The 23,478-nt window shown below is 45.9% G+C and overlaps 2 protein-coding genes across 4 annotated transcripts in view; one reads left to right on the top strand and one right to left on the bottom strand.

Annotated features, from left to right (window-relative positions):
• Positions 1–5,627, top strand: part of LOC121290734 — a 40,792-nt gene extending 35,165 nt beyond the window's left edge. For all 3 annotated transcript variants that reach the window (XM_041211584.1, XM_041211582.1, XM_041211583.1), the window contains one exon: positions 4,298–5,627. In XM_041211584.1, the coding sequence (XP_041067518.1) occupies positions 4,298–4,519 (222 nt within the window). In that variant the 3' untranslated portion in view covers positions 4,520–5,627. The remainder of the gene's footprint in view (positions 1–4,297) is intronic.
• Positions 5,628–14,579: 8,952 nt separating this feature from the next.
• ace2 (angiotensin I converting enzyme 2) overlaps positions 14,580–23,478 on the bottom strand; it is a 121,319-nt gene continuing 112,420 nt past the window's right edge. The window contains exon 18 of the mRNA XM_041210916.1: positions 14,580–14,804. Within this exon, the coding sequence (XP_041066850.1) occupies positions 14,654–14,804 (151 nt within the window). The 3' untranslated portion in view covers positions 14,580–14,653. The remainder of the gene's footprint in view (positions 14,805–23,478) is intronic.

Raw genomic sequence — 23,478 nt, 5'->3', positions numbered from 1 at the left:
TGCCCCTTCACAGTTCTCACCCACACCCTCCACCAGCACAGAGACACACACCTTGGTGGGACCTGGCTTTAGAGTAGCCTCAGGAGCACAATCTAGTGAGCACATCACACTGTCTGATCCACAGCAGGCAGAGGCAGGGACTTCTCAGGTCCCTGACACTCGGAGGACTGCTGGAGGCCAGAACGCTGCTGAGTCTGAGTCAGATGACGAACCTCTGGACTCGGTCATGTCACAGTTGCTGGAGCTGCAAAAGCAAGCTCGGGAACATCAGGAAGGGACGTTCGCTGCACTCCTCAGATTGCAAGGCACGATGGAGGAGTCCATCTGCCTTCAGCATGAGGTGATGGCTCCGGCATGCCAACGCACCAAGATCAACATTGATAGGATGGCAGCTGCCATGGAGACCTTGGTCCAGGACGTCGCTCCTGCACTGCTGTGCAGGCTGAACTCCAACACTGACGCCATAGTTGGCCTCCAACAGTGAACACGCGAGAGGGGTACAGGGCAGCTCGATCTCACTCCAGTTACCCCTGCTCCTCAAGGAGTCAGCCTGGGGCCCCCGGGCACCCATAGGGAGGAGGATTGAAAGTGTAACCCCTGGGCGCATCCATCCAGGTGACTCTGGGAATGTCCAGCCCATCCGAATCCCCTGTTCCTGTGACCTCGGCAGCTGCAGCTCCACAGGCTGAGGAGGGTGCCCCAGCCAGACAGCAGGACCCCAAAAGCAGGCCAGGGATCTCCAAGTCTTGACCCTCCAGAGGACACCTGCCAAAGTCATCACAGACAGGGCGTAGCAGTCAGCAGGCTGCATTCACCTCCTCTGTGGATGTCTGGGGAGCACTAAGACATAGCGGCAGGGTTAAGAGAGTTAAGAAAAATTATTTGCAGAGTCTGGGCATGGCTGTTAATCTCTTGTACACAATGTTCACTATTGTCAATAAACTCCCAAGAACATCTCCCTGCTATGGCTCCTTGTTCTGATGAGCAGTGTCCATGTCACTCGGGTGTGAAACCTTGGTTCCTGCACAAGATAAAGGCAGGTGTCTCAGTCCAGGCCCTTTTCCCTGTTCAGTGTGCAACCTTCAGACCAAAGTGATGGTCCGGCCTCACACTCACTGGGCACATTACTGATGCCTGCACCTCAATGGTGCTGGTCATTGCTGCTAGAATGTAGTGAGCAGGCAGCACAGAGTTCTCTCATTCTCTCTGTGTGCTCTCAGTACCTATAAGGTGGGGCTGGCCCCCATCTCTTCAGCATCTGTGATTGGTGATGCTGTGCTCCTGAAGGGCTCAGGTGCTGAAGGTGGACAAAGGATCAGATGCTTTTCAAGTTTTATGGCTGTGTCTTCATGATGTGATCCTGATCACGGAGTGTAAGCGAGCTGCTCTCAGCCAGACAAAAGTCATCCTCAGAGGCTATGTGAAGATTTATGGTGTGTCCTCACTACATGTTGTTATCATCCTCCTGCAATTGAGCGACTGTGTCTCCATGACAGGAGCATTCTCACAGAGGATATGTGCGCTGCCATAAGCCAGACTGGAGTCAAACGTTCACAGTTACAACGTGAGGATCTATGGTGTCTCCTCACTGCATATCGTCATCATCCTTTACAAATCTAGCAGCTGTGATGGCCTCCCAAGCGTGACTGCCTCATCTGGCCAGTGCGAGGGCCTCATCACAGTCATCACCACCTTTGAAGACCTCCTCACCCTCATAGCCATCACCGTCCCCCTCATCAGAGGAGACGTGCAGCTCCTCCATCTCCTCCTCAGCCAGCTCCTCCCCCTGTTGCAGTGTCAGGTTGTAAAGGGCGCAGTAGGCATGACAATGTGTGACACCCTCTGTGGACTGTATTGCAGGGCTCCATCAGACCGGTCCAGGCACCGGAACCTCATCTTCAGCATCCCGATGCTCTGCTCCACCAAGTTGTGAGCTGCAGCCTGAGCCTCATTATCCCATCGCTCTGCTGCAGTCTGAGGCCGTCACACGGGTGTCATCAGCCACGGCCTCTGTGGGTAGGCCTTGTCCCCAAGGAGCCATCCCTGCAACCTCTGTGGACCCTGGAAGACGTCGGGGATCTGTGACCGACTGAAAATGTAGGAGTCCTGGATACTCTCTGGAAACCGTGCGCAGACCTGCAGGATGTGTTTGTGGTGGTCGCACACCAGCTGCACATTCAGTGAGTGGACAACCTTGCGGTTGATATAGTTGACCCATTGTTGCAATGGAGATCTGAGCACCATGTGAGTTCAGTCTATGGCACCCTGCACCTGTGGGAAACCCGAGATCTGGGCGAATCCAATTGTTCTTACATCTGGCTGTCCTGGTCCCGGGAAAAATGCACAAAGTTGTGTATCCTCACGAAGGTGGCATCTATTACCTCATGGATGCATTTGTGGCTGGAGGCTTGTGAGATCCCACAGAGCTCACCTGTGGAGCCCTGAAAGGAGCCACTGGCATAGAAATTGAGCACCATGGTCACTTTCACAGCCACTGGCAGTGGGTGCCCTCCATGTCCCCATGGCACCAAATCCTGCAGCAGGCGGCAGATGTGCCCCACCAGTTCCCTAAACAGGCGCAGTCTTCAGCGACACTGGTTGTCAGTCACCTGCGGGAATGAAAGGCGGCGTCTATAGACCCTGGGCCTATGGCTCGCTGTGGCTCTTGGGCAGCATGCGTGGGAGCCCCATTTGCCCCTTCTTCCTGATGGTGCTGCTCCTCTCCCTGCACAGCCAGCATCTCTGTCATTCTCATCTCCATCGTCTCCACTCTCTGTACACTATGGGGCATACAACTGGTTCACTAGGCTCCGTGTTCCTGATGTACTCTTCTTCAGGATGAAAGAGAAAGATGCGTGGGTTAGCATGGATGTACTAAGAACCTCTCTTGGTTAAGTCTGAAAGCCTGTAATGCATCCTGCAGAGTGCGGGCCACCACTTGGATGGCCAGAGTTACATGGCTGCCCCAAACCCCACCTGCCTCCATCCCACTCCACCGATTGGCAGCAGCTTTGCCCATTGGGCTGCATGCTGTGCTCTCAGCTCAAGCACAGGCATTCTCCTAACCTGCACTGCAAGGATGCACTGTTACCTTGAGCCATGGGGGAGACTGGTCCAAACCGGGATGATGACATTGCAAGGGGCTGTGAGCACCTCCAGCAGTGACTGCTCCAAGGCCAGCTTTAGCAAGGAGATTGTACAACGTGCGCAGTCCATTGAAAAACTCATTAGTTTGCAGTCTGTGCCCGAGGAGTGAAAAGTCCTGGAGCACTTGGTGGCACTTTCGTGCCTCCATGTCGCTTGAGTGGACAGATAAGCTAGAGACCCGTCTGCACGCATGTCAATGGAACTGTTTCAGCTGCAGAGGAATGGTCATTTTATACAAGGTTTCCTTAATGCTTCCCGCACGTGCTTGTGCACTTCCTTTAACTACAGGGGAGCCCTTGCCCCCCACACAAGTCGTCTCAAGCACAGGACAACTCTTGCCCCTACCCGCCCTCCAATGCACCTCAACCTTGAAGTCTAACAGGCGATCCAGGCGAGCGCTGCACAATGTTACTGTGTACTCACCTCCAAGTCCCCTCAAAGTGCAGCTCACCAAGTGTCCGTCTTATATATGCTGCTGTGAAACACATTGGGTGGACGATCCAGCCTGGGGGGGATGATTTGTTGGGCTGACCTTATAATGATATGCAGATGTATTATAATGAGGATCCCGACGTCTGATGGTGGGAAACACGGCCAGCCATCGATGGGCTGAGCAGATAATCACAAACTAGTTTCACGACAGAAGTCAATTTCTGGTCTTCTCGCCATATTGTCCGCTCACCGCCAAACACATCCGGCACCAGTGAGCATGGAAAATTCCACCCAAAGCCACATAAACCATGATCGGACAGATGGCCAAAACCTGAAAAAAGGACTAGGTTTGAAGGTGTGACTTCCAGCAGGAGAAAGCAGCTTAGGTAGGGTGTAGCTGGCTGAAGTCACAGGCCACTAGTGGTGTAGTGACGAAAATCGGAGTGCTCAAGAGGCTAGGGTATTCAGAGGACTGTAGGGCAGAAGGAAGTTGCAGAGATAGGAAGGGGGCGAGGCCATGAAAGAATTTGATAATAAAGATGAATTTGTAAATCGAGGTGTTGCCGGACTGGAAGCCACTGTAGGACAGTGAGGACGATGAATGCTCTTGGTGCAAGTTAGCTGAAGTTTACACATGCTGGCCACAGGTAATAGCAACTGTTTGAACTCTGATAATTAGCTGGAACAGAATGATAGAGAGAATATTTTCCACTCTCAGGAAAGTACCTCAGAATCGCTGAAGAAGATCACCGAGTATAGTCCAAATTGGCGGTTCATCTTCTACATGAAGGAGCGGCAAGATGGGACACTCAGCTTTGAGTCAGCTCAGCATCGAGGATGGTTCATCAATAACCAATGGAGCAAACAGGTCGTTGGAATGAAAAGAACAATGGCGGAAACGTTAAATGCAGATTTTATCTTTATATTGGTAAAACTCTGAGTTTTGTCCTTGCAAGATTCAGATGAGAATGCAACACAGCAATGTGAGTTATGTTATTTATGTTCTTTTGTTGTACTCACACCCCTCCACAGAGTTTTTTATAAATGATTATTTTTCAACGTACATTCCAGTTCAGTTTCCTGCAATGTATTGGTCCACTCCATGTTTCTTAACAGACTCTAATTGCCCGAGGTCAGAGAGAGACAGGAACCAGAGCGAGGAGACAGTGCTACTAAATGTAAACTCTAATGTAAGTTCCTTCTTCTCAGGCAGTCCCTCGGGATCGAGGATGACTTGCTTCCACTCCAGTTCCATGGGTTCTAAGATAAGTCCAATGCGCAATCTGCAGATTCTACCACATGTGGGGACAGGTGGTGCTTGAAGGGTTGGGTAGACGGGTTGTTTGGAGGTTTACTGAGCTCTCCAGGACACCTCGGCTCTGCTTCTGCGCATTCCCAATGAAGCCTCTCAATGTGCTTGGTGCCTTCCTGAAAGAACCTTTCCATTTTGGTCGGTCACAAGCCAGCGTCTCCCGTGAGTCAGTGAGTAGGTTTGACCTTCTCAGGGATACTTTCAGAATATCCCTGAAGTGTTTCTGCTGTCTCCTGGGAGCCTCCTGCCATGACCAAGTGCTGAGTAGAGCAAATGTTTTGAGAGTCTGGTGTCAGGCATATGAATGACATGTCCTGCCCAGTGGAGCTGGTTTTAAGTGATTAGCACCTCGATGCTGGGCATGTTGGCTTGGGAAAGGATGCTGCTGTTGGACCGAACTTTCTTGCCACTGGGTTTGGAGGATCTTGCTAAGGCACTGCTCCAGTAACCAACAGCACTAGTTACCTTAAACCGTAATGTGACCGGGAGATCCTCATTAACACCAGTGTCACCAGGGAATCCTCATTAATACCAGCTTCACAAGGGGACCCTCGTTAGAGACATCACTGCGAGATCCTTGTCAACACCAGTGTCACTGGGGGATTCTGATGAACACCAGGGTCACATTAATGGTTACAAAACTCTCTGGTCCTGAAAACATTTTTTTACTGATTTGAGTGACAAAAATATTTATCATGCTATTGAGTTTGGAATTAAAATCTTGACCTTTGTCAAACAGTGCCTATAGTTTCAATTTTTTTCTTTGTCTGCCTTGTCATAGGATTCTGTCTGTAGGGTATACACCACCAATACTGGCTAATCGGCCCAACCAGTCCGTGCTGGCATTTATGCTGCACTCATGTCCCCTCCCATTTTTCCTCATCTAAGTCTATCATTGTAACCCTCGATTTCCTTCTCCTTCATATGCTTCATATTCTCTTCAGCTACCCCCATTCTCACCACTTTTGGCTAAAGAAGTTTCTTCTGAGTTCTCTATTGCGTTTCTTGGTGACTATCTTATATTGACAGCCTCTAATTCTGCTCTTCCCTACGTGAGGAATCATTCTCTCTACATCCACTCTATCAAATCATTTCTTCATTTCAAAGATCTCCATCAGGTCACCCCTCAGTCTTCTTTCAAGAGAAAAGAGACCCAGCCTGTCAATCCTTTCCCAATATGCGTACCCACACATTTCTGGTATCATCCTTGTAAATCTTCTCTGTATACTCTCCTGTGCCTCTATATCCTTTTTATAAGACCATAAGACATAGGAGCAGAAATTAGGCCAATTGGCCCATCGAGTCTGCTCCGCCATTCAATCATGGCTGATAAGTTTCTCAACCCCATTCTCCCGCCTTCTCCCTGTAACCTTTGATCCCCTTACCAATCAAGAACTTTTCTATCTCGGTCTTAAAGACACTCAATGACCTGGTTTCCACAGCTTTCTGCAGCAATGAATTCCATAGATTCACCACTCTCTGGCTAAAGAAGTTTCTCCTCATCTCTATTCTAAAAGGTCTTCCCTTTACTCTGAGGCTGTGCCCTCAGGTCCTAGTCTCTCCTACTAATGGAAACATCTTTCACACATCTACTCTATCCAGGCCTTTCAGTATTCTGTAAGTATCAATCAGATCCCCCCTCATCCCTCTAAACTCCATCGTGAATAGACCCAGAATCCTCAAACGTTCCTCATATGTTAAGCCTTTCATTCCTGGGATCATTCTCGTGAACCTCCTCTGGACCCTCTCCAGGGCCAGCATATCCTTCCAGAGATACGGGGCCCAAAATTGCTCACAATATTCTAAATGTGGTCTGACCAGAGCCTTATAAAGCCTCAGCAGCACATCCCTGCTTTCATATTCTAGTCCTCTCGAAATAAATGCCAAATTTCTAATTTGCAAGTGACACCCAATTGGGAGGATGATCAATGTTGAAGAGGATTGCAACAAATTACAGGAGGACATTAATAAACTTGCAGAATGGGCAAATAATTGGCAAACGGAATTCAAAACAAAATGTGAGGTGGTACATTTTGCTTGGAATATGATGGCCAGAACTGTACACTGCACCCTGAAGGTGTGGTCTAACCAAGGTTCAATACGGGTTTAACATAACTTCCCAACTTTTCAATTCTATCCCTCTAGAAATAAAGCCTAGTACTTGATTTTCTTTTCTTATGCCTTGCTAACCTGTGGTGCAACTTTGTACTCCGAGACCCCTCTGTTCCTGCAGCCCACCTAGACTGGCAGCCTCCAAGTCATAAGTAACCTCACGACTCTTCCAACCAAAATGTACCACATCACATTTTGTTTTGAATTCTGTTTGCCAATTATTTGCCCATTCTGCAAGTTTCTTAATGTCCTCCTGTAATTTGTTGCAATCCTCTTCAACAATTGGGTCTCACCTGCAAATCTAGAAATTGTGGTTTTAATTCCAAAGTCCAAACTCATGTTACATTTTGAACAGCAGTGGTCCCGGCATTGACTCTTGTTTTTCCTCTTTTATTCTTTCATGGGATGTAGGTGTCTCTGGCAAGGCCAGCGTTTGTTGCCCATTCCTAATTGCCCTTGAACTGTGTGGCTTGCTAGATCATTTCAGAGGGCAGTTAAGACTCAACCACACTGTTGTGGATCTGGACCACCTCACATTTTGTTTTGAATTCCGTTTGCCAATTATTTGCCCATTCTGCAAGTTTATTATTGACCATGAAACCATTGTCATTGTCATAAAAACCCATTTGGTTCACTAATGTACTTTAGGGAAAGAAATCTGCCGTCCTTACCTGGGCTACTTGTGATCCAGACCCATTCTAGCAAGCCATTTGTATCAAACCGCTACAAAGGCCAGAAGGAATGAAACTGGACGGCCCACCTAGCATCGACCTAGGCACTGGAAACACAGCCCAGTCAACCCTGCAAAGTCCTCCTTACTAACATCTGGGGGCTAGTGCCAAAATTGGGAGAGCTATCTCACAGACTAGTCAAGCACCTGCCTGACAGTCATCCTCACAGAATCATACCTTACACAAAATATCCCAGACTCCACCATTGCAATCCCTGGCTATGTCCTGTCCCAGCAGCAGAGGTGGTGGCACAATGGTATATAGTTGAGAGCCCATCAGTCTACTCTTTATCATCAGTAATGTGATGCCATGGGAGTACTCTACATCAACTCCACACCCCATGAAGTCGCTGATTACCACATACCACACCCCACCTGAGCTGATGAATCAGTGCTCCTCCATGTTAAACACCGCTTGGGGGATGCACTGAGGGTGGCAAGGGCGCAGAGTGTACTCTGGGTGAAGGACTTCAATTAGCACCATTACTGACAAAGCTGGTTGAGTCCCAAAGAACATATCAGCTAAACTGGGTCTACGGCAGGTGGTGAGGGAAAAACATACTTGACCTCATCCTCACCAACCTGCCTGCTGCAGTTACATCTGTCCATGACAGTTTCAGTAGGAGTGACCACCGCACAGTCCTTGTGGAAACAAAGTCCCATCTTCTCATTGAGGATACCCTTCATTGTGTTGTGTGGCTAAGTGGGTTAGACTTCAAACAGATCTAGCAACTCAAGACTGAGCAGCTGTGGTGACCATCAGCAGTACTAGGATTGTACTCAATTACAATCTGTAACCTCATGGTCCAGCATATCCCTCACTCTACCATTACCACCAAGCCAGGGGATCAACCCTGGTTCAATGAAGGGTGCAGGAGGGCATGCCAGGAGCAGCGCCAGGCACAACTAAGAATAAGGTGTCAACCTGGTGAAGCTACAACACAGGACTATTTTGGTGTCAAACAGCCTTAGCAGCAAGTGATAGAGCTAAGCAATTCCACAACCAAAGGACCAGATCTAAGCTCTGCAGTCCTACCACAACCAGTCAAGAATGGTGGTGGACAATTAAACAACTCACTAGAGGAGGAGGCTCCACAAATATCCCCATCCTCAATGATGAGGGAGCCCAGCACATCAGTGCAAAAGATAAGGCTGAAGCATTTGCTACAATCTTCAACCTGAAGTGCCGAGTGGATGATCCATCTCGGCCTCCTCCGGGTGCCCCCAGCATCACAGATGCCAGCCTACAGCCAATTCAATTCACTCCACGTGATATCAAGAAACGGCTGAACATACTGGGTACCGCAAAGCTATAGGCCCTAACAATATTCCAGCAATAGTACTGAAGACTTGTACTCCAGAACTTGCCGCACTCCTAGCCAAGCTGTTCCAGTACAGCTACATACTGGCATCTACCCGGCTATGTGGAAAATTGCCCAGGTATCTCCTGCATTCAAAAAGCAGGACATATCCAACCTGACCAATTACCGCCCCATCAGTCTACTTTCGATTATCAGTAAAGTAATGGAAGGGGTCACCATCAGTGCTATTAGGCAACACGCACACAGCAATAACCTGCTCACCTACACCCAGTTTGAGTTCCACCAGGGCCACTCAGCTTCATTGGTTCAAACATGGACAAATTAGCTGAACTCTAGAGGTGAGGTGAAAGTGACAGCCCTTGACATCAAGGCAGCATTTGACAGCATCAAGGAGCCCTAACAAAACTGAAGTCAAAGAGAATCAGGGGGAAAACTCTCCTCTGGTTGGAGTCATACCTAGCACAAAGGAAGATGGCTGTGGTTGTTGGAGGTCAATCAACTCAGTATCAGGACATCACTGCAGGAGTTCCTCAGGGAAGTGTCCTCAGCCCAACCATCTTCAGCTGCTTCATCAGTGACCTTCCTTCCATCATAAGGTCAGAAGCCGGGATGTTCGCTGATGATTGCACAATGTTCAGCACCATTCGTGATGCCTCAGATACTGAAGCAGTCCATGTCCAAATGCAGCAAGACCAGGACAATATCCAGGCTTGAGCTGACAAGTGGCAAATAACATTTGCGGCACACAAGTACCAGGCAATGACCATTTCAACAAGAAATTCAATGACACTACCATCGCTGAATCCCCCACTATCAACATCCTGGAGGTTACCATTAACCAGAAGCTGAACTGGACTAGCCATATAAAGAATGTGGCTACAAGAGCAGGTCAGAAGCTAGGAATCCTGCTGCGAGTAACTCCCCTCCTGACTCCCCGAAGCCTGTCCACCATCTACAAGACACAAGTCAAGAGTGTGATGGAATACTTTCCACTTGCCTGGATGAGTGCAGTTACAACTACACTCAAGAAACTTAACACCATCCAGGACAAATCAGCCCACTTGATTGGTACCACATTCACAAACATTCACTCCCTCCAGCACCGACACACAGTGGCAGCATTGCGTACCATCTACAAGATGCACTGCAGGAACTCACCAAGTCTCTTTAGACAGCACTTTCCAAACCCATGACCATCCAGGACAAGGGCAGCAGATAGATGAGGTACATATGAGGAAAGATTGAGTCAGTTAGGATTACATTTGCTGGAGTTCAGAAGAATGAGGAGGATCTCACAGAAACCTATAAAATTCTAACATGACTAGATAGGGTAGTTGCGAGAAGGATGTTCCCAATGGTGGGGGAGTCCAGAACCAGGGGTCAGAGTCTGAGAATACAGGGTAGACTATTTAGGACTGAGGTGAGGAGAAATATCTTCACCCAGAGAGTGGTGAGCCTGTGGAACTCGCTACCACAGAAAGCAGTTGAGGCCAAAACTTTCAAGAAGGAGTTAGATATAGCTCTTGGGGTTAAAGGGGGCAAAGGATATGGAGAGAAAGCGGGAGCAGGCTATTGAGTTGGATGATCAGCCATAATCATAGTGAATGGCAGAGCAGGCTCGAAGGGCTGAATGGCCTACTCCTGCTTCTATTTTCTATGAGAACATCACCACCTGGAAGTTCCCTTCCAAGTCACTCACCATCCTGACTTGGAAATATATCGCTGTTCTTTCATTGTTGCTGGGTCAAAATCCTGGAACTCTCTTCCTAACAGCACTGTGGGTGTACCTACACCACATGGACTGCAGCGGTTCAAAAAGGCAGCTCACCACCACCTTCTCCAGGTCAATTAGGAATGGGCAATAAATGCTTGCCCAGCCAGTGACGCCACATCCCATGAATGAATAAATAAAACACAGATTCACCAAAACTAACACGAACAAACTAACACCAAAGTAGAAAATAATGGCACTAAACAGTGTCAAATCCCCAGGGCCAGGTGTTTTCCCCTCCAGGGTTTTAAACATGCCAGAACTATAATCTTCCAAACTTCTCTCGATTTGGGGATTGGTTCTATAGGTTTGAAAATTGCACACGTATGTTGCCTAGGACCAGGATTTTCCAGTCTTCGGCCGGGCTTGGCGGGGCTGAGCAGGAGCGGCTACGAAACGGACTGCAGCCCGCGATTGGGCCCCCAACTGCGACTTCACGTTGACTGGCTAATTAATGACGAGCCAGCATGAACCGGGCGCTGAGAGCCTCAGCGCTGCTGGGGTAGTGGGGGCGGGAGGAGCGCGAGCGCTGATGTCCGTACATGCGCGATTTTGAAGAGGTGACTAAAGTAGTGGACAGGTGACTGTCGATGAGTGTTATTTGTATGGGCTTACAGCAGCATTTGATAAAATCCCTAATAGGGGACTATTGGCTAAAGTTGAAGTTTGTGGAATTGAACATAATTTATTGACTTGGTTAGGAAATTGACTCAGCAACATAGAGTAGGGTTAATGCAATCTAATTGACAGGATGTGATTAGTGCTGTCCCACGAGAGTCGGTACTGGAGCCTCAACTATTCACAATATTTATTAAGGACTTAGATGATGAAATATAAAGTCACATATACAAATTTGCCAATGGCACAAAAATAAATAGCATTGTAAGCAGTGTAGCCAGAAGCATCAACTTACAAAGAGATACTGATAGATTAAGTGAGTGCGCAAAACTGTAGCAAATAGATTTCAATGTTGGCAAATATGAGGTCATCCACTTGGGACCGAAAATGGATAGGACAGGTGAAAATGGTGAACAGCTGGAAACAGTGGAGGTCCAAAGAGACTTGAGGGTCCAGGTATACAGGTCATTAAAATGTCATAAACAGGCTTAGAACATAATCAAAAAAGATAAGAGAATACTGCCCATTTGACCTGGAGGAACCAATTACAGGGGATTAAAGGACATACTTCAGCTGTACACTGCCCTGGTTGGGCTTATAGTCTCTGGAGTTTAGAAGGATGAGAACTGGTCTCATTGTAACATACAAGATTCTGAAGGGGTTTGACAGGGTAAATTCTGAGAGATTGTTTTCCCCGGTCAGAGAATCTAAAACACGGGGGTGGGGGGGGCGCACAGTCTCAGGATAAAGGGCCGATCATTTAGGACCGAGATGAGGAGAAATTACTTCACTCAAAGGGTGGTGAATCCTTGGAATTCTCTACCCCAGAGGGTTGTGGATGCTCCATTGCTGAATATATTTAAGGCTGGGATAGCCAGATTTTTGGTCTCTCAGGGATATGGGGAACAGACAGGAAAGTGGAGTTAAAGCCCTAGATCAGCCATGATTGTGTTGAATGGTGGAGCAGGTTCAATGGGCCGTGTGCTCTACTCCTGTTCCTATTTCTTGTGTTCTTGGTTACACCTTCCTGTCGTATTGTGACATGTTCTGGGCACCATAGCTTAAGAAGGACATTGACCTTAGAGGGAAGTGCAGCGTAGACTTACCAGGAAGATACCTGAACTCCAAGAGTTAAATTAAGTTTTCCCGATATTAAGGGGAACTGATAGGGTAGATAGAGGGAAACTATTTCTGCTGCTTGGGGAGCCAGAACTTTCAGGAATAAAATGAGGAAATGCTTCCACACACAATGAATGGTAGAAGTTTCAACCTCTCTTTCACAAATGGCAATTGATTAATTGTTAATCTTAAAACTGAGATTGATAGGCTTTCTTAATCGAAAAGTATTAAAGGAAATGGGGAAAAGGTGGGTTTATGGAGTTAGGTCACTGATCGGACATGATCTCATTGAATGGTGGAACAGACCTGAGGGGCTAAGTGGCCTCCTCCTCTTCCTATATTCCTCTGTGGATATGACCTCCTGCTGAGACCCCTTCTCACCCACCTCCTCCCTATTTAAACAGTTTGCTTCTTTTCATTCTCTCAGTTGTGTTCAATTCCCAGAGCAAAGCCAACCAGGCCAGCCATGTGTGGATGCAACTTACTTCAACACTCATTTTTAAATGAACGGAAAAGCACTTCATCACCAACTGGACCATTTCCTGTAGATTATTCATACTTTAGCCAAGTATGGGGAAGCTTCGAAACCACTTACAATTGGACTGGCAACCAGGAGAAATAATCCAGTGACTAACCTGTAAGTAGTTCATGATCTCTTTAAATAGCAGGTGTTGTCAGAGCGAGGGGGGGAGAGGTCACCCATTCAGTTGCGCAAGGTCAGTGGGTGGAATGTGGCAATGATAAATAGCAAAGTGGCTTAAAAATTAGCATTGAACACTGGTTGTGGTTTCATCTTGCTGCTTTCCAAACTGATGGTAACAGCTCAGACAACATGCTCGCCAACCTCTTTACCAAGATGGTGTCCAGTGTACCTCCCTTCTTTGAGCTTTATGTGGAGCTGCATAGCACCTAGAAAACGGATGGTGCATATCCCATTTTGGCCCATTTAATGACTTGCAACACCCATGAAACAATGGGTGTGGCATCTGTGTTCACATATCCACAGATGCAATGAAAGATTAATCCACATAAGCCAAAGAATGGCATCTTTATTTGTCTGGAACCATTACAGTAAATTTAGGGAACATAGCTACATTGAAGAGCCTATATTGTAAATAAACCTCAAAGAACACCCTGTGGTATCCAGTGTATTCAATGGTTGGGAAAGGTGCTTTGATCTTAGTTTCAACTCTAGCATTGACCATTTTAGGGATCATTTGCTCATGTTAGCTCACTGATCCTCACTGCATGTGGCAGGAATCAGCACTTTATGGGCTATTGTGAACCCAATTCCTAGTGTTTCTCACATGTTGGTGCAGACTCGATGGGCCAAAGGGCCTCTTCTGCACTGTGTGATTCTGTGATTCTGTGATTGTTTCAGTCAGGGAGAAGAACCTGATCCTGAATGTAAATATGGCATTTGGAACAGTCTGAGGTGGGCTTCAACCTCAAATTCATTCAAAATGACTCAGTGGGCATATAGTGCTCTTTCAGTGATTGCATTCCTCAGGGTTGGGGTCAATACTGCAAGATTTCGAGGCGGCATTTAGTGTATCTCATCTTTCCACCTCTGTTGAGATAAGCAGACTACAGTTGAACATAAAGCACAGCTTTGGGTCATCGTAGGATCGGGCCTATGGACAACATGTCCAAGGCAATACGTGTAAAGATGTCTGATCAGGGTCAATTCCTGCTGGCTCCATCTGTCCACATCAATGTCCGCTCCCATTCCAAAGGGAACCGATGACTAACGCTCTCAATGAGATACTGAGAAGTTTACACTGCTTCTGAAAAGCGACCATAGCAAAATTGCTTATTTCTAGATTTCTTAGGGCCATGTTTGAGCAACTTCACATACGCATTACTGTCTATGTTGAGATCAGAAGGGTAAGGCCAGTTGGACTTATAAAGCCCAGATTGAGCAGAGAAAACTTTGCAGAGCTTGGACTAATTCTGTTGCCAGAAATAATAGATATTAACAGTGATAATTAAACATGATTAAATAATTCAGTATAATTTCCATGAGTCCAAAGATAGTCTAGGGATAAGTCTGGGGTTAGAGAACAAAAAGGTTTGGGCATTTGGTGGGTTTACATCTCCGTGTTCAATTGCTCTTCTGTGATGAAAGCTTCGTTCTTTATCCCTTTCTCAATCACAATCTCCTCATCATTTGTTCCAGGTGTTTCATCTGTTTTTTGAAGTTCATTATTATCTTCCTCTGGTTCTTGTGCTCGTGCCTTCCTGTTATTGAGGAATAAACAGTAATATTTCATTTAATTCCAGAATTTCAGAGCAAACATCGACTTTCCCAATACCGTGATCTCAGATTTGACAAGTCGTCAAAGGTCAACATGGCAGATCAATGGCGCAGCATTTAACAATATACTGTTTCAGGGCTTGAACTCACACAAATTCAATAATCAGGCACTTGCCATCTCTTTAATGTCTTTCACTAGGCTGCATATAGTGACACCACAGTTCCCCAACAGGAATGGAAAATGAATTCCCCCATCAATCACACATGGAGAATGCATGGCAGTGAAGTGACTTGCATTAATTTTATGCATCTAAGTTGTATCATGTTGCCATCCTCCACTGATTGCATGTTGCTGGAAAATCCACCCTGTTTTGCTGCAGTTCCGAGCCTGAGCTCTCTGTGCTGCAGTTCGTAAGACTCCTTTTACAAGCTGTTTAAAATAGACTGTTTAATGTTAAATAGACTGTTTGCTGCTGTAAATCCCATTTCGCCTCACACTCATTGGCTCACAACCGTGTCACCTGCTTTTTCAACTTCCATTCATTGTACCATTTTCTCCTTTATTCCTTACAATTACTTTTTCTGTTCTCCTGAAGGGAAGGGAGGTACAAAGCTCTTGCTTGAATCCCCAGGCAGCTGCTCTGTGTTCACTCTTTGGCCTGGTCCCTCCCTATCCCTGTAACTGCTCAACCCCACAACCCTCCGAGATATCAGCATTCCTCTAATTCGGGCCTCTTGAGGATCCCCAATTTAAATTATCCATCGTTGGCGGCCCTCCTTTAGCTGCCTGGGCCCTAAACTCTGGAATTGCCTCGCTAAACCTCTCCACCTCCCCTCCGCTCTCATCTCTAAGAAACTGTTAAAAAAAAACTGCTGCTTTGGCTAAGCTTTAGGCCTTGTCTTAGTTTGGTTTATGTGTCTCTGTGCCACATACTCCTGTGAAGTGCTTTGGGATGGTTTACTATGTTATAAGTGCTACACAAATGCAAGTTATTATTGTGGGTAAGCCAGGATGAGTGTTGCCAGGTAACTGAATCATGGGGGCACAGTCAGAGCTCAGTGTGACGTTTACCTCACGATACTCAGCAGGATAGCAGGGCAGTGATCAACTCAAGGAATCTCAGGTGGCTTTTTTCTCCAGCCCAGTGGTCCTGTGTCTAATTGTATCATCGCATTTCCAATGGAGCTAACTTATTGATTCGAGAAATCTTATCGTGCCTCTCTTCCAGCCCCATTTCTGCCATTTTTTGTTATCATTCATTCAGGGGATGTGGGCTTATTGGCTGGGCCAGCATTTATTGTCCATCCCTAGTTGCCTTTGAGAAGGTGGTGATGAGCTGCCTCCTTGAACCACTGCAGCCCGTTTAAAGTCCTCCATCCTTTGATTTTTACTTTAATTGTACCTTTCTGCCTAGTGTATAGGAATTCTCTATCCCAGATGGCTGCAGAAACTCAATCATTGAGCATGTCCAAGACAGAAGTTGATAGATTTCTGGATACTAATGACATCAAGGGATATAGGGAAAGTGTGGAAAAGTGTTGTTGAGGTAGATGATCAGCCACGATCTAACTGAATAGGGGAGAAGGCTCAATGGGCTGAATGGCCTACTCCTGTTCCTATGTATCTTCTTCCTCGAAATTCCTTCTTCCAAAAATGAAATTCTAACACAATGCTTCGCTTGTTTGTTACTTTATCCCCTTCACTACTGAAGATAAGACCCAGTTGAAAAAAAAGTGCAATTTCATTGGATGGAAACTGGCTTCAAGGATCAGTTTTTCAGCTACAGGAGAGCCACAGCTGGAAGACTGACATTCTCACTCTGATATGTTGACACATATTGACCCCAAAATAGCTGGCTCTTCTGACAATTGCACCAAGTGTTGAAGGAATGTGAATGTTTACCTTTTCACTGAGAATATATGGTGGGAGGGAAAACACTGATTGATGAATGCAATATTCAGTTTGTGCTAAGACACACATGGTAGAGTGAATTCTCGTAATCTCAACGTAACGTATATGGTACTGAAACAACTGTGTTATGAGTGATTCAGCAATCTGTTGATTCAAGCAAATGTATCACAAAAATGACAGGTAAATGGCCCAAATGCATCCATTCATTTTTGATACAGACACTACAAAGTTTTCAATTGCATGGAGTGTTTGGATCAGTTTATTTTCCGCACAAGCGCAGTTAATGATTGCATAGTCCCTGACATTACTCGATGTACATTACAGCTTTCATCAGCTAATCTAAAATGAGCACATGCCACTTAGTTGAGCTAAAAAATGGTTAAGCGAAGGTTGGGTATGTGCAAAATAGGTTCTGACAGGCCCTATAGCACATTCCCAGTCATCTTCCGGAAGACAAACTTTATCATCTTCCTGTGCAGCATCCAGCTCCTCTATAAATCAGCCAGCTCCCCTGCTTTTAACCAAGCGGTCTTCAAACCCATTCAGCTGTTACTCATCATCTGTGCAAAGAAATACTTTTTGCTATCGGCCCAGTCCAGCAAATGACACATCATTGATATTTGTTATTTGTTATTTACAGTCCCAATTCTGTTATTTGTCTTCAGGACCTTCACTCTGAAACATCTCTTTTCAAAGTTGAAAACATTTGACACATCCATATGTTGCTCATACTTCTTCCCCTTGGAACTCAGCATCAGCTAAATATTTTTTTGGCACTCCCTCTCGGAGTTCTCTCTTCTCCACTGTAATTAATATTCCCCACATTCGTTACTAATTTCAAAAGATGTTACTGATCTCAATAGGCATTACTGATCTCCATGGTCTTTACTGATCCTCACGGTCTTTACTGATCCTCGTGGCCTTTACTGATCCCCGTGGCCTTTACTGAACCACGTGGTCTTTACTGATCCCTGTGGTCTTTACTGAATCCCATGGTCTTTACTGATCCTCATGGTCTTTACTGTTCCCCATGGTCTTTACTCATCCCCATGATCTTTACTGATCCTCACTGTCTTTACTGATCCTCATGGTCTTTACTGATCCCTGTGGTCTTTACTGAATCCCATGGTCTTTACCGATCCCCATTGTCTTTACTGGTCCCCATGGTCTTTACTGATCCTCAAGGTCTTTACTGATCCCCATGGTCTTTCCTGATCCCCGTGGTCTATACTGATCCCCATGGTCTTTCCTGATCCCCATGGTCTTTACTGATCCTCACGATCTTTACCTATGCCTCTGGACTTTACTGATCCCCCTGGTCTTTGTTGAACCTCACGGTCTCTACTGATCCCCATGGTCTTTACTGATCCTCATGGTTTTTACTGATCCTCATGGACATTACTGATATCCATGGTGTTTACTGATCCTCATAGTCTTTATTGATCACCGTCGTCTCTATTGATTCTCATGGTCTTTACTGATCCTCATGGTTTTTACTGTTCCCCATGGTCTTTACTCATCCCCATGATCTTTACTGATCCTCACGGACTTTACTGATCCTCACAGTCTTTACTGATCCCCATGGTCTATACTGATCCTCACGGTCTTTACTGATTCCTATGGACTTTACTGATTCTCATGGTCTTTACTGATCCCCATGGACTTTACTGATCCCCATATTCTTTACTGATCATCACAGTCCTTTCTGATCACCATGGTCTTTACTGATCCTCATGGGCTTTTCTGATCCTCACAGTCTTTACTAATCCCCGTGGTCTTTACTGATTCCTCACTGTCTTTACAGATCCGCACATTCTTTACTGATCCTCACTTTCTTTCCTGATCCTCATGGTCTTTACTGATCCCTGTGGTCTTTACTGAATCCCGTGGTCTTTACTGATCCTCATGATCTTTACTGATCCCCATGGTCTTTACTGATCCCCATGGTCTCTACTGATCCCCATGGTCTTTACTAATCCCCGTGGTCTTTACTGATTCCTCACTGTCTTTACAGATCCTCACATTCTTTACTGATCCTCACTTTCTTTCCTGATCCTCATGGTCTTTACTGATCCCTGTGGTCTTTACTGAATCCTGTGGTCTTTACTGATCCTCATGATCTTTACTGATCCCCATGGTCTTTATTGATTCTCATGGTCTGTAATTATCCCTATGATCTTTACTGATTCTCACATTCTTTACTGATCCTCACATTCTTTACTGATCCTCACATTCTTTCCTGATCCTCACGGTCTTTACTGATCCCTGTGGTCTTTACTGAATCCCATGGTCTTTACTGATCCTCTTGGGCTTTACTGATCCTCATGGTCTTTACTGCGCCCCATGGTCTTTACTCATCCTCATGATCTTTAATGATCATCACGCTCTTTACTGATCTTCACAGTCTTCATTGATCCTCATGGTCTTAACTGCACCCCATGGTCTTTACTCATCCCCATGATCTTAACTGATCCTCACAGTCTTTATTGATCCCTGTGGTCCTTACTGATGCTCATGGTCTTTACTGATCACCGTGGTCTTTACTGATCCTCACAATCTTTACTGATCACCGTGGTCTTTACTGATCCTCACAGTCTTTACTGATCCTCATGGTCTTAACTGATCCCCATGGTCTTTACTGGTCCTCATGGACTTGACTGATCCCCATGGTGTTTCCTGATCCTCACGGACTTTAATGATCACCGTGGTCTCTACTGATTCTCATATTCCTTACCGATCCCCATGGACTTTACTGATCCCCATGGTCTTTACTGATCCCTATTGACTTTACTGATCCTCAAATTCTTTACTGATCCTCACTTTTTTTCCTGATCATTATGGTCGTTACTGATCTCTGTGGTCTCTACGATCCCCATGTTCTTTACTGATCTCCATGGTCTTTACTGCTCCCCATGGTCTTTACTCATCCCCATGATCTTTACTGATCATCACAGTCTTTACTGATCGCCGTGGTCTTTACTGATCCTCACGCTCTTTACTGATCCTCACAATCTTTACTGATCCTCATGGTCTTTACTGCACCCTATGTTCTTTACTCATCCTCACGCTCTTAACTGATCCTCACAGTCTTTACTGATCCTCACGCTCTTTACTGATCCTCACAATCTTTACTGATCCTCATGGTCTTTACTGCACCCTATGGTCTTTACTCATCCCCATGGTCTTAACTGATCCTCACAGTCTTTACTGATCCCTGTGGTCTTTACTGATGCTCATGGTCTTTACTGATCATCGCGGTCTTTACTGATCCTCACAATCTTTACTGATCACCGTGGTCTTTACTGATCCTCACAATCTTTACTGATCACCGTGGTCTTTACTGATCCTCACAGTCTTTACTGATCCTCATGGTCTTAACTGATCCCCATGGTCTTTACTGATCCTCACGGACTTGACTGATCCCCATGGTGTTTCCTGATCCTCATGGACTTTAATGATCACCATGGTCTCTACTGATTCTCATGGTCCTTACCGATCCCCATGGTCTTTACTAATCCCCAAGGATTCCCGTGGTTTTTACTGATCCCCGTGGTCTTTACTGATCCTCACGGTCTTTACTGATCCCGGTGGTCTTTACTGATCCTCACAATCTTTACTGATCACCGTGGTCTTTACTGATCCTCACAATCTTTAATGATCACCGTGGTATTTACAGACCCTCACAGTCTTTACTGATCCTCATGGTCTTAACTGATCCCCATGGTCTTTACTGATCCTCACGGACTTGACTGATCCCCATGGTGTTTCCTGATCCTCATGGACTTTAATGATCACCATGGTCTCTACTGATTCTCATGGTCCTTACCGATCCCCATGGTCTTTACTAATCCCCAAGGATTCCCGTGGTTTTTACTGATCCCCGTGGTCTTTACTGATCCTCACGGTCTTTACTGATCCCGGTGGTCTTTACTGATCTTCATAGTCTTAACTGATCCCCATGGCCTTCACTGATCTCACAACTTTACTGATCCTCATGGTCTTTACTGATCCTCATGGACTTTATTGATCCTCAGAGTCTTTACTGATCCTCATGGTCTTTTCTGATCGTCATGGACTTTACTGATCCTCACAATCTTTACTGACCCCCATGGTCTTTACTGACCCCCATGGTCTTTAATGATCCCCCTGGTCATTATTGATCCTCAAGTTCTTTACTGATCTTCACATTCTTTACTGATCCTGAGGGACAATACCAATCCTCACGTTCTTTACTGGTCCTTACATTCTTTACTGATCCTCACAGTCTTAATTAATTGCCGTGGACTTTTATGTTCCGCATGGACTTTACTGATCCCCGTGGTCTTTACTGATCCCCATGGTGTTAACTGATCGTCATGGACTTTACTGATCCCCATATTCTTTACTGATCCTCATGGTCTTTACACGTCCACATGGTCTTTTCTGATCATCATGATCTTTCCTAGTCCTCATGGTTTTACTGATCCCCATGGTGTTTTCTGATCCCCATCATCTTTACTGATCCTCAAGGTCTTTACTTATCCCTATGGTCTTTACTGATCCCCACAAACTTTACTGATCCTCACATTCTTTCCTGATCCTCACGGTCTTTACTGATCCCCATGGTCTTAACTGATCGTCATGGACTTTACTGATCCCCATGGTCTTTACTGATCCCTATTGACTTTACTGATCCTCAAATTCTTTACTGATCCTCACTTGTTTTCCTGATCATCACGATCGTTACTGATCTCTGTGGTCTTTACGATCCCTATGTTCTTTACTGATCCCCATGATCTTTACTGATCATCACAGACTTCACTGATCGCCGTGGTCTTTACTGATCCTCACAGTCTTTACTGATCCTCATGGTCTTAACTGATACCCATGGTCTTCACCGATCCTCACAGACTTTACTGATCCTCACGGTGTTTACTGATCCTCATGGTTTTACTGATTCCCATGGTCTTTACGGATCCTCATGGTCCTTCCTGATCCCCATGGTATTTACTGAAACCCATGGTCTTTACTGATCCCCATGGTCTTTACTGATCCTCGTGGTCTTTACTGAAACCCATGGTCTTTACTGATCCCCATGGTCTTTACTGATCCCCATGGTCTTTAGTGATCCCCATGGTCTTAACTGTTCATCACAGACTTTACTGATCCCAGTGGTCTTTACTGATCCTTGTGGTCTTTTCTGATCCCCATGGTCTTTACTGATTCCCATGATATTTAGAGATGCTCATGGTCCTTTCTCATCCCCATGGACTTTACTGATCTCTATGGACTTTACTGATCCTCATGGCCTTTACTGATCCCCATGGTCTTTCCTGATCCCCATGGACTTTACTGATCCCCATGGTCTTTACAGAACCCTTAATCTTTTCGGATCCTCATGGTCTTTACTGATCCCCATGGTCTTTATTGATCTCCATGGTCTTTACTGGTCCCCATGGTCTTTATTGATGCCCATGGGTTTTACGGATGCTCATGGCCATTACTGGTCCTCATGGTCTTTTCTGATCCTTTCGGTCTTTACTGATCCTCGTGGTCTTTACTGATCCCCAGGGTCTTTACTGATCCTTGTGATCTTTACTGATCCCCATGTTCTTTTCTGATCCTAATGGTCTTTGCTGATCTTTGTGGTCTTTACTGACCCACGTGGTCTTTACCGATCCCCATGGTCTTAACTGTTCGTCATGGACTTTACTGATCACCATGGTCTTTACTGATCCTTGTGGTCTTTTCTGATCCTCAAGGTCTTTACTGGTCCTCAAGGTCTCTACTGATCCCCATGGTCTTTACTGAACCCCATGTTCTTTACTGATCCTCATGGCCTTTACTGATCCCCATGGTCTTTACTGATCCCCATGTTCTTTACTGATCCTCATGGCCTTTACTGATCCCCATGGTCTTTCCTGATCCCCATGGTCTTTATTGATCTCCATGGTCTTTACTGGTCCCCATGGTCTTTATTGATGCCCATGGGTTTTACGGATGCTCATGGCCATTACTGGTCCTCATGGTCTTTTCTGATCCTTTTGGTCTTTACTGATCCTCGTGGTCTTTACTGATCCCCAGGGTCTTTACTGATCCTTGTGATCTTTACTGATCCCCATGTTCTTTTCTGATCCTCATGGTCTTTGCTGATCTTTGTGGTCTTTACTGACCCACGTGGTCTTTACCGATCCCCATGGTCTTAACTGTTCATCATGGACTTTACTGATCACCATGGTCTTTACTGATCCTTGTGGTCTTTTCTGATCCTCAAGGTCTTTACTGGTCCTCAAGGTCTCTACTGATCCCCATGGTCTTTACTGAACCCCATGTTCTTTACTGATCCTCATGGCCTTTACTGATCCCCATGGTCTTTACTGATCCCCATGTTCTTTACTGATCCTCATGGCCTTTACTGATCCCCATGGTCTTTCCTGATCCCCATGGTCTTTATTGATCTCCATGGTCTTTACTGGTCCCCATGGTCTTTATTGATGCCCATGGGTTTTACGGATGCTCATGGCCATTACTGGTCCTCATGGTCTTTTCTGATCCTTTCGGTCTTTACTGATCCTCGTGGTCTTTACTGATCCCCAGGGTCTTTACTGATCCTTGTGATCTTTACTGATCCCCATGTTCTTTTCTGATCCTCATGGTCTTTGCTGATCTTTGTGGTATTTACTGACCCACGTGGTCTTTACCGATCCCCATGGTCTTAACTGTTCGTCATGGACTTTACTGATCACCATGGTCTTTACTGATCCTTG

The sequence above is a fragment of the Carcharodon carcharias genome, chromosome 18, assembly GCF_017639515.1.
Source record: "Carcharodon carcharias isolate sCarCar2 chromosome 18, sCarCar2.pri, whole genome shotgun sequence".
In the NCBI taxonomy this organism is placed as follows: Eukaryota; Metazoa; Chordata; class Chondrichthyes; order Lamniformes; family Lamnidae; genus Carcharodon; species Carcharodon carcharias.
This window is presented reverse-complemented; position numbering and strand designations above follow the sequence as displayed.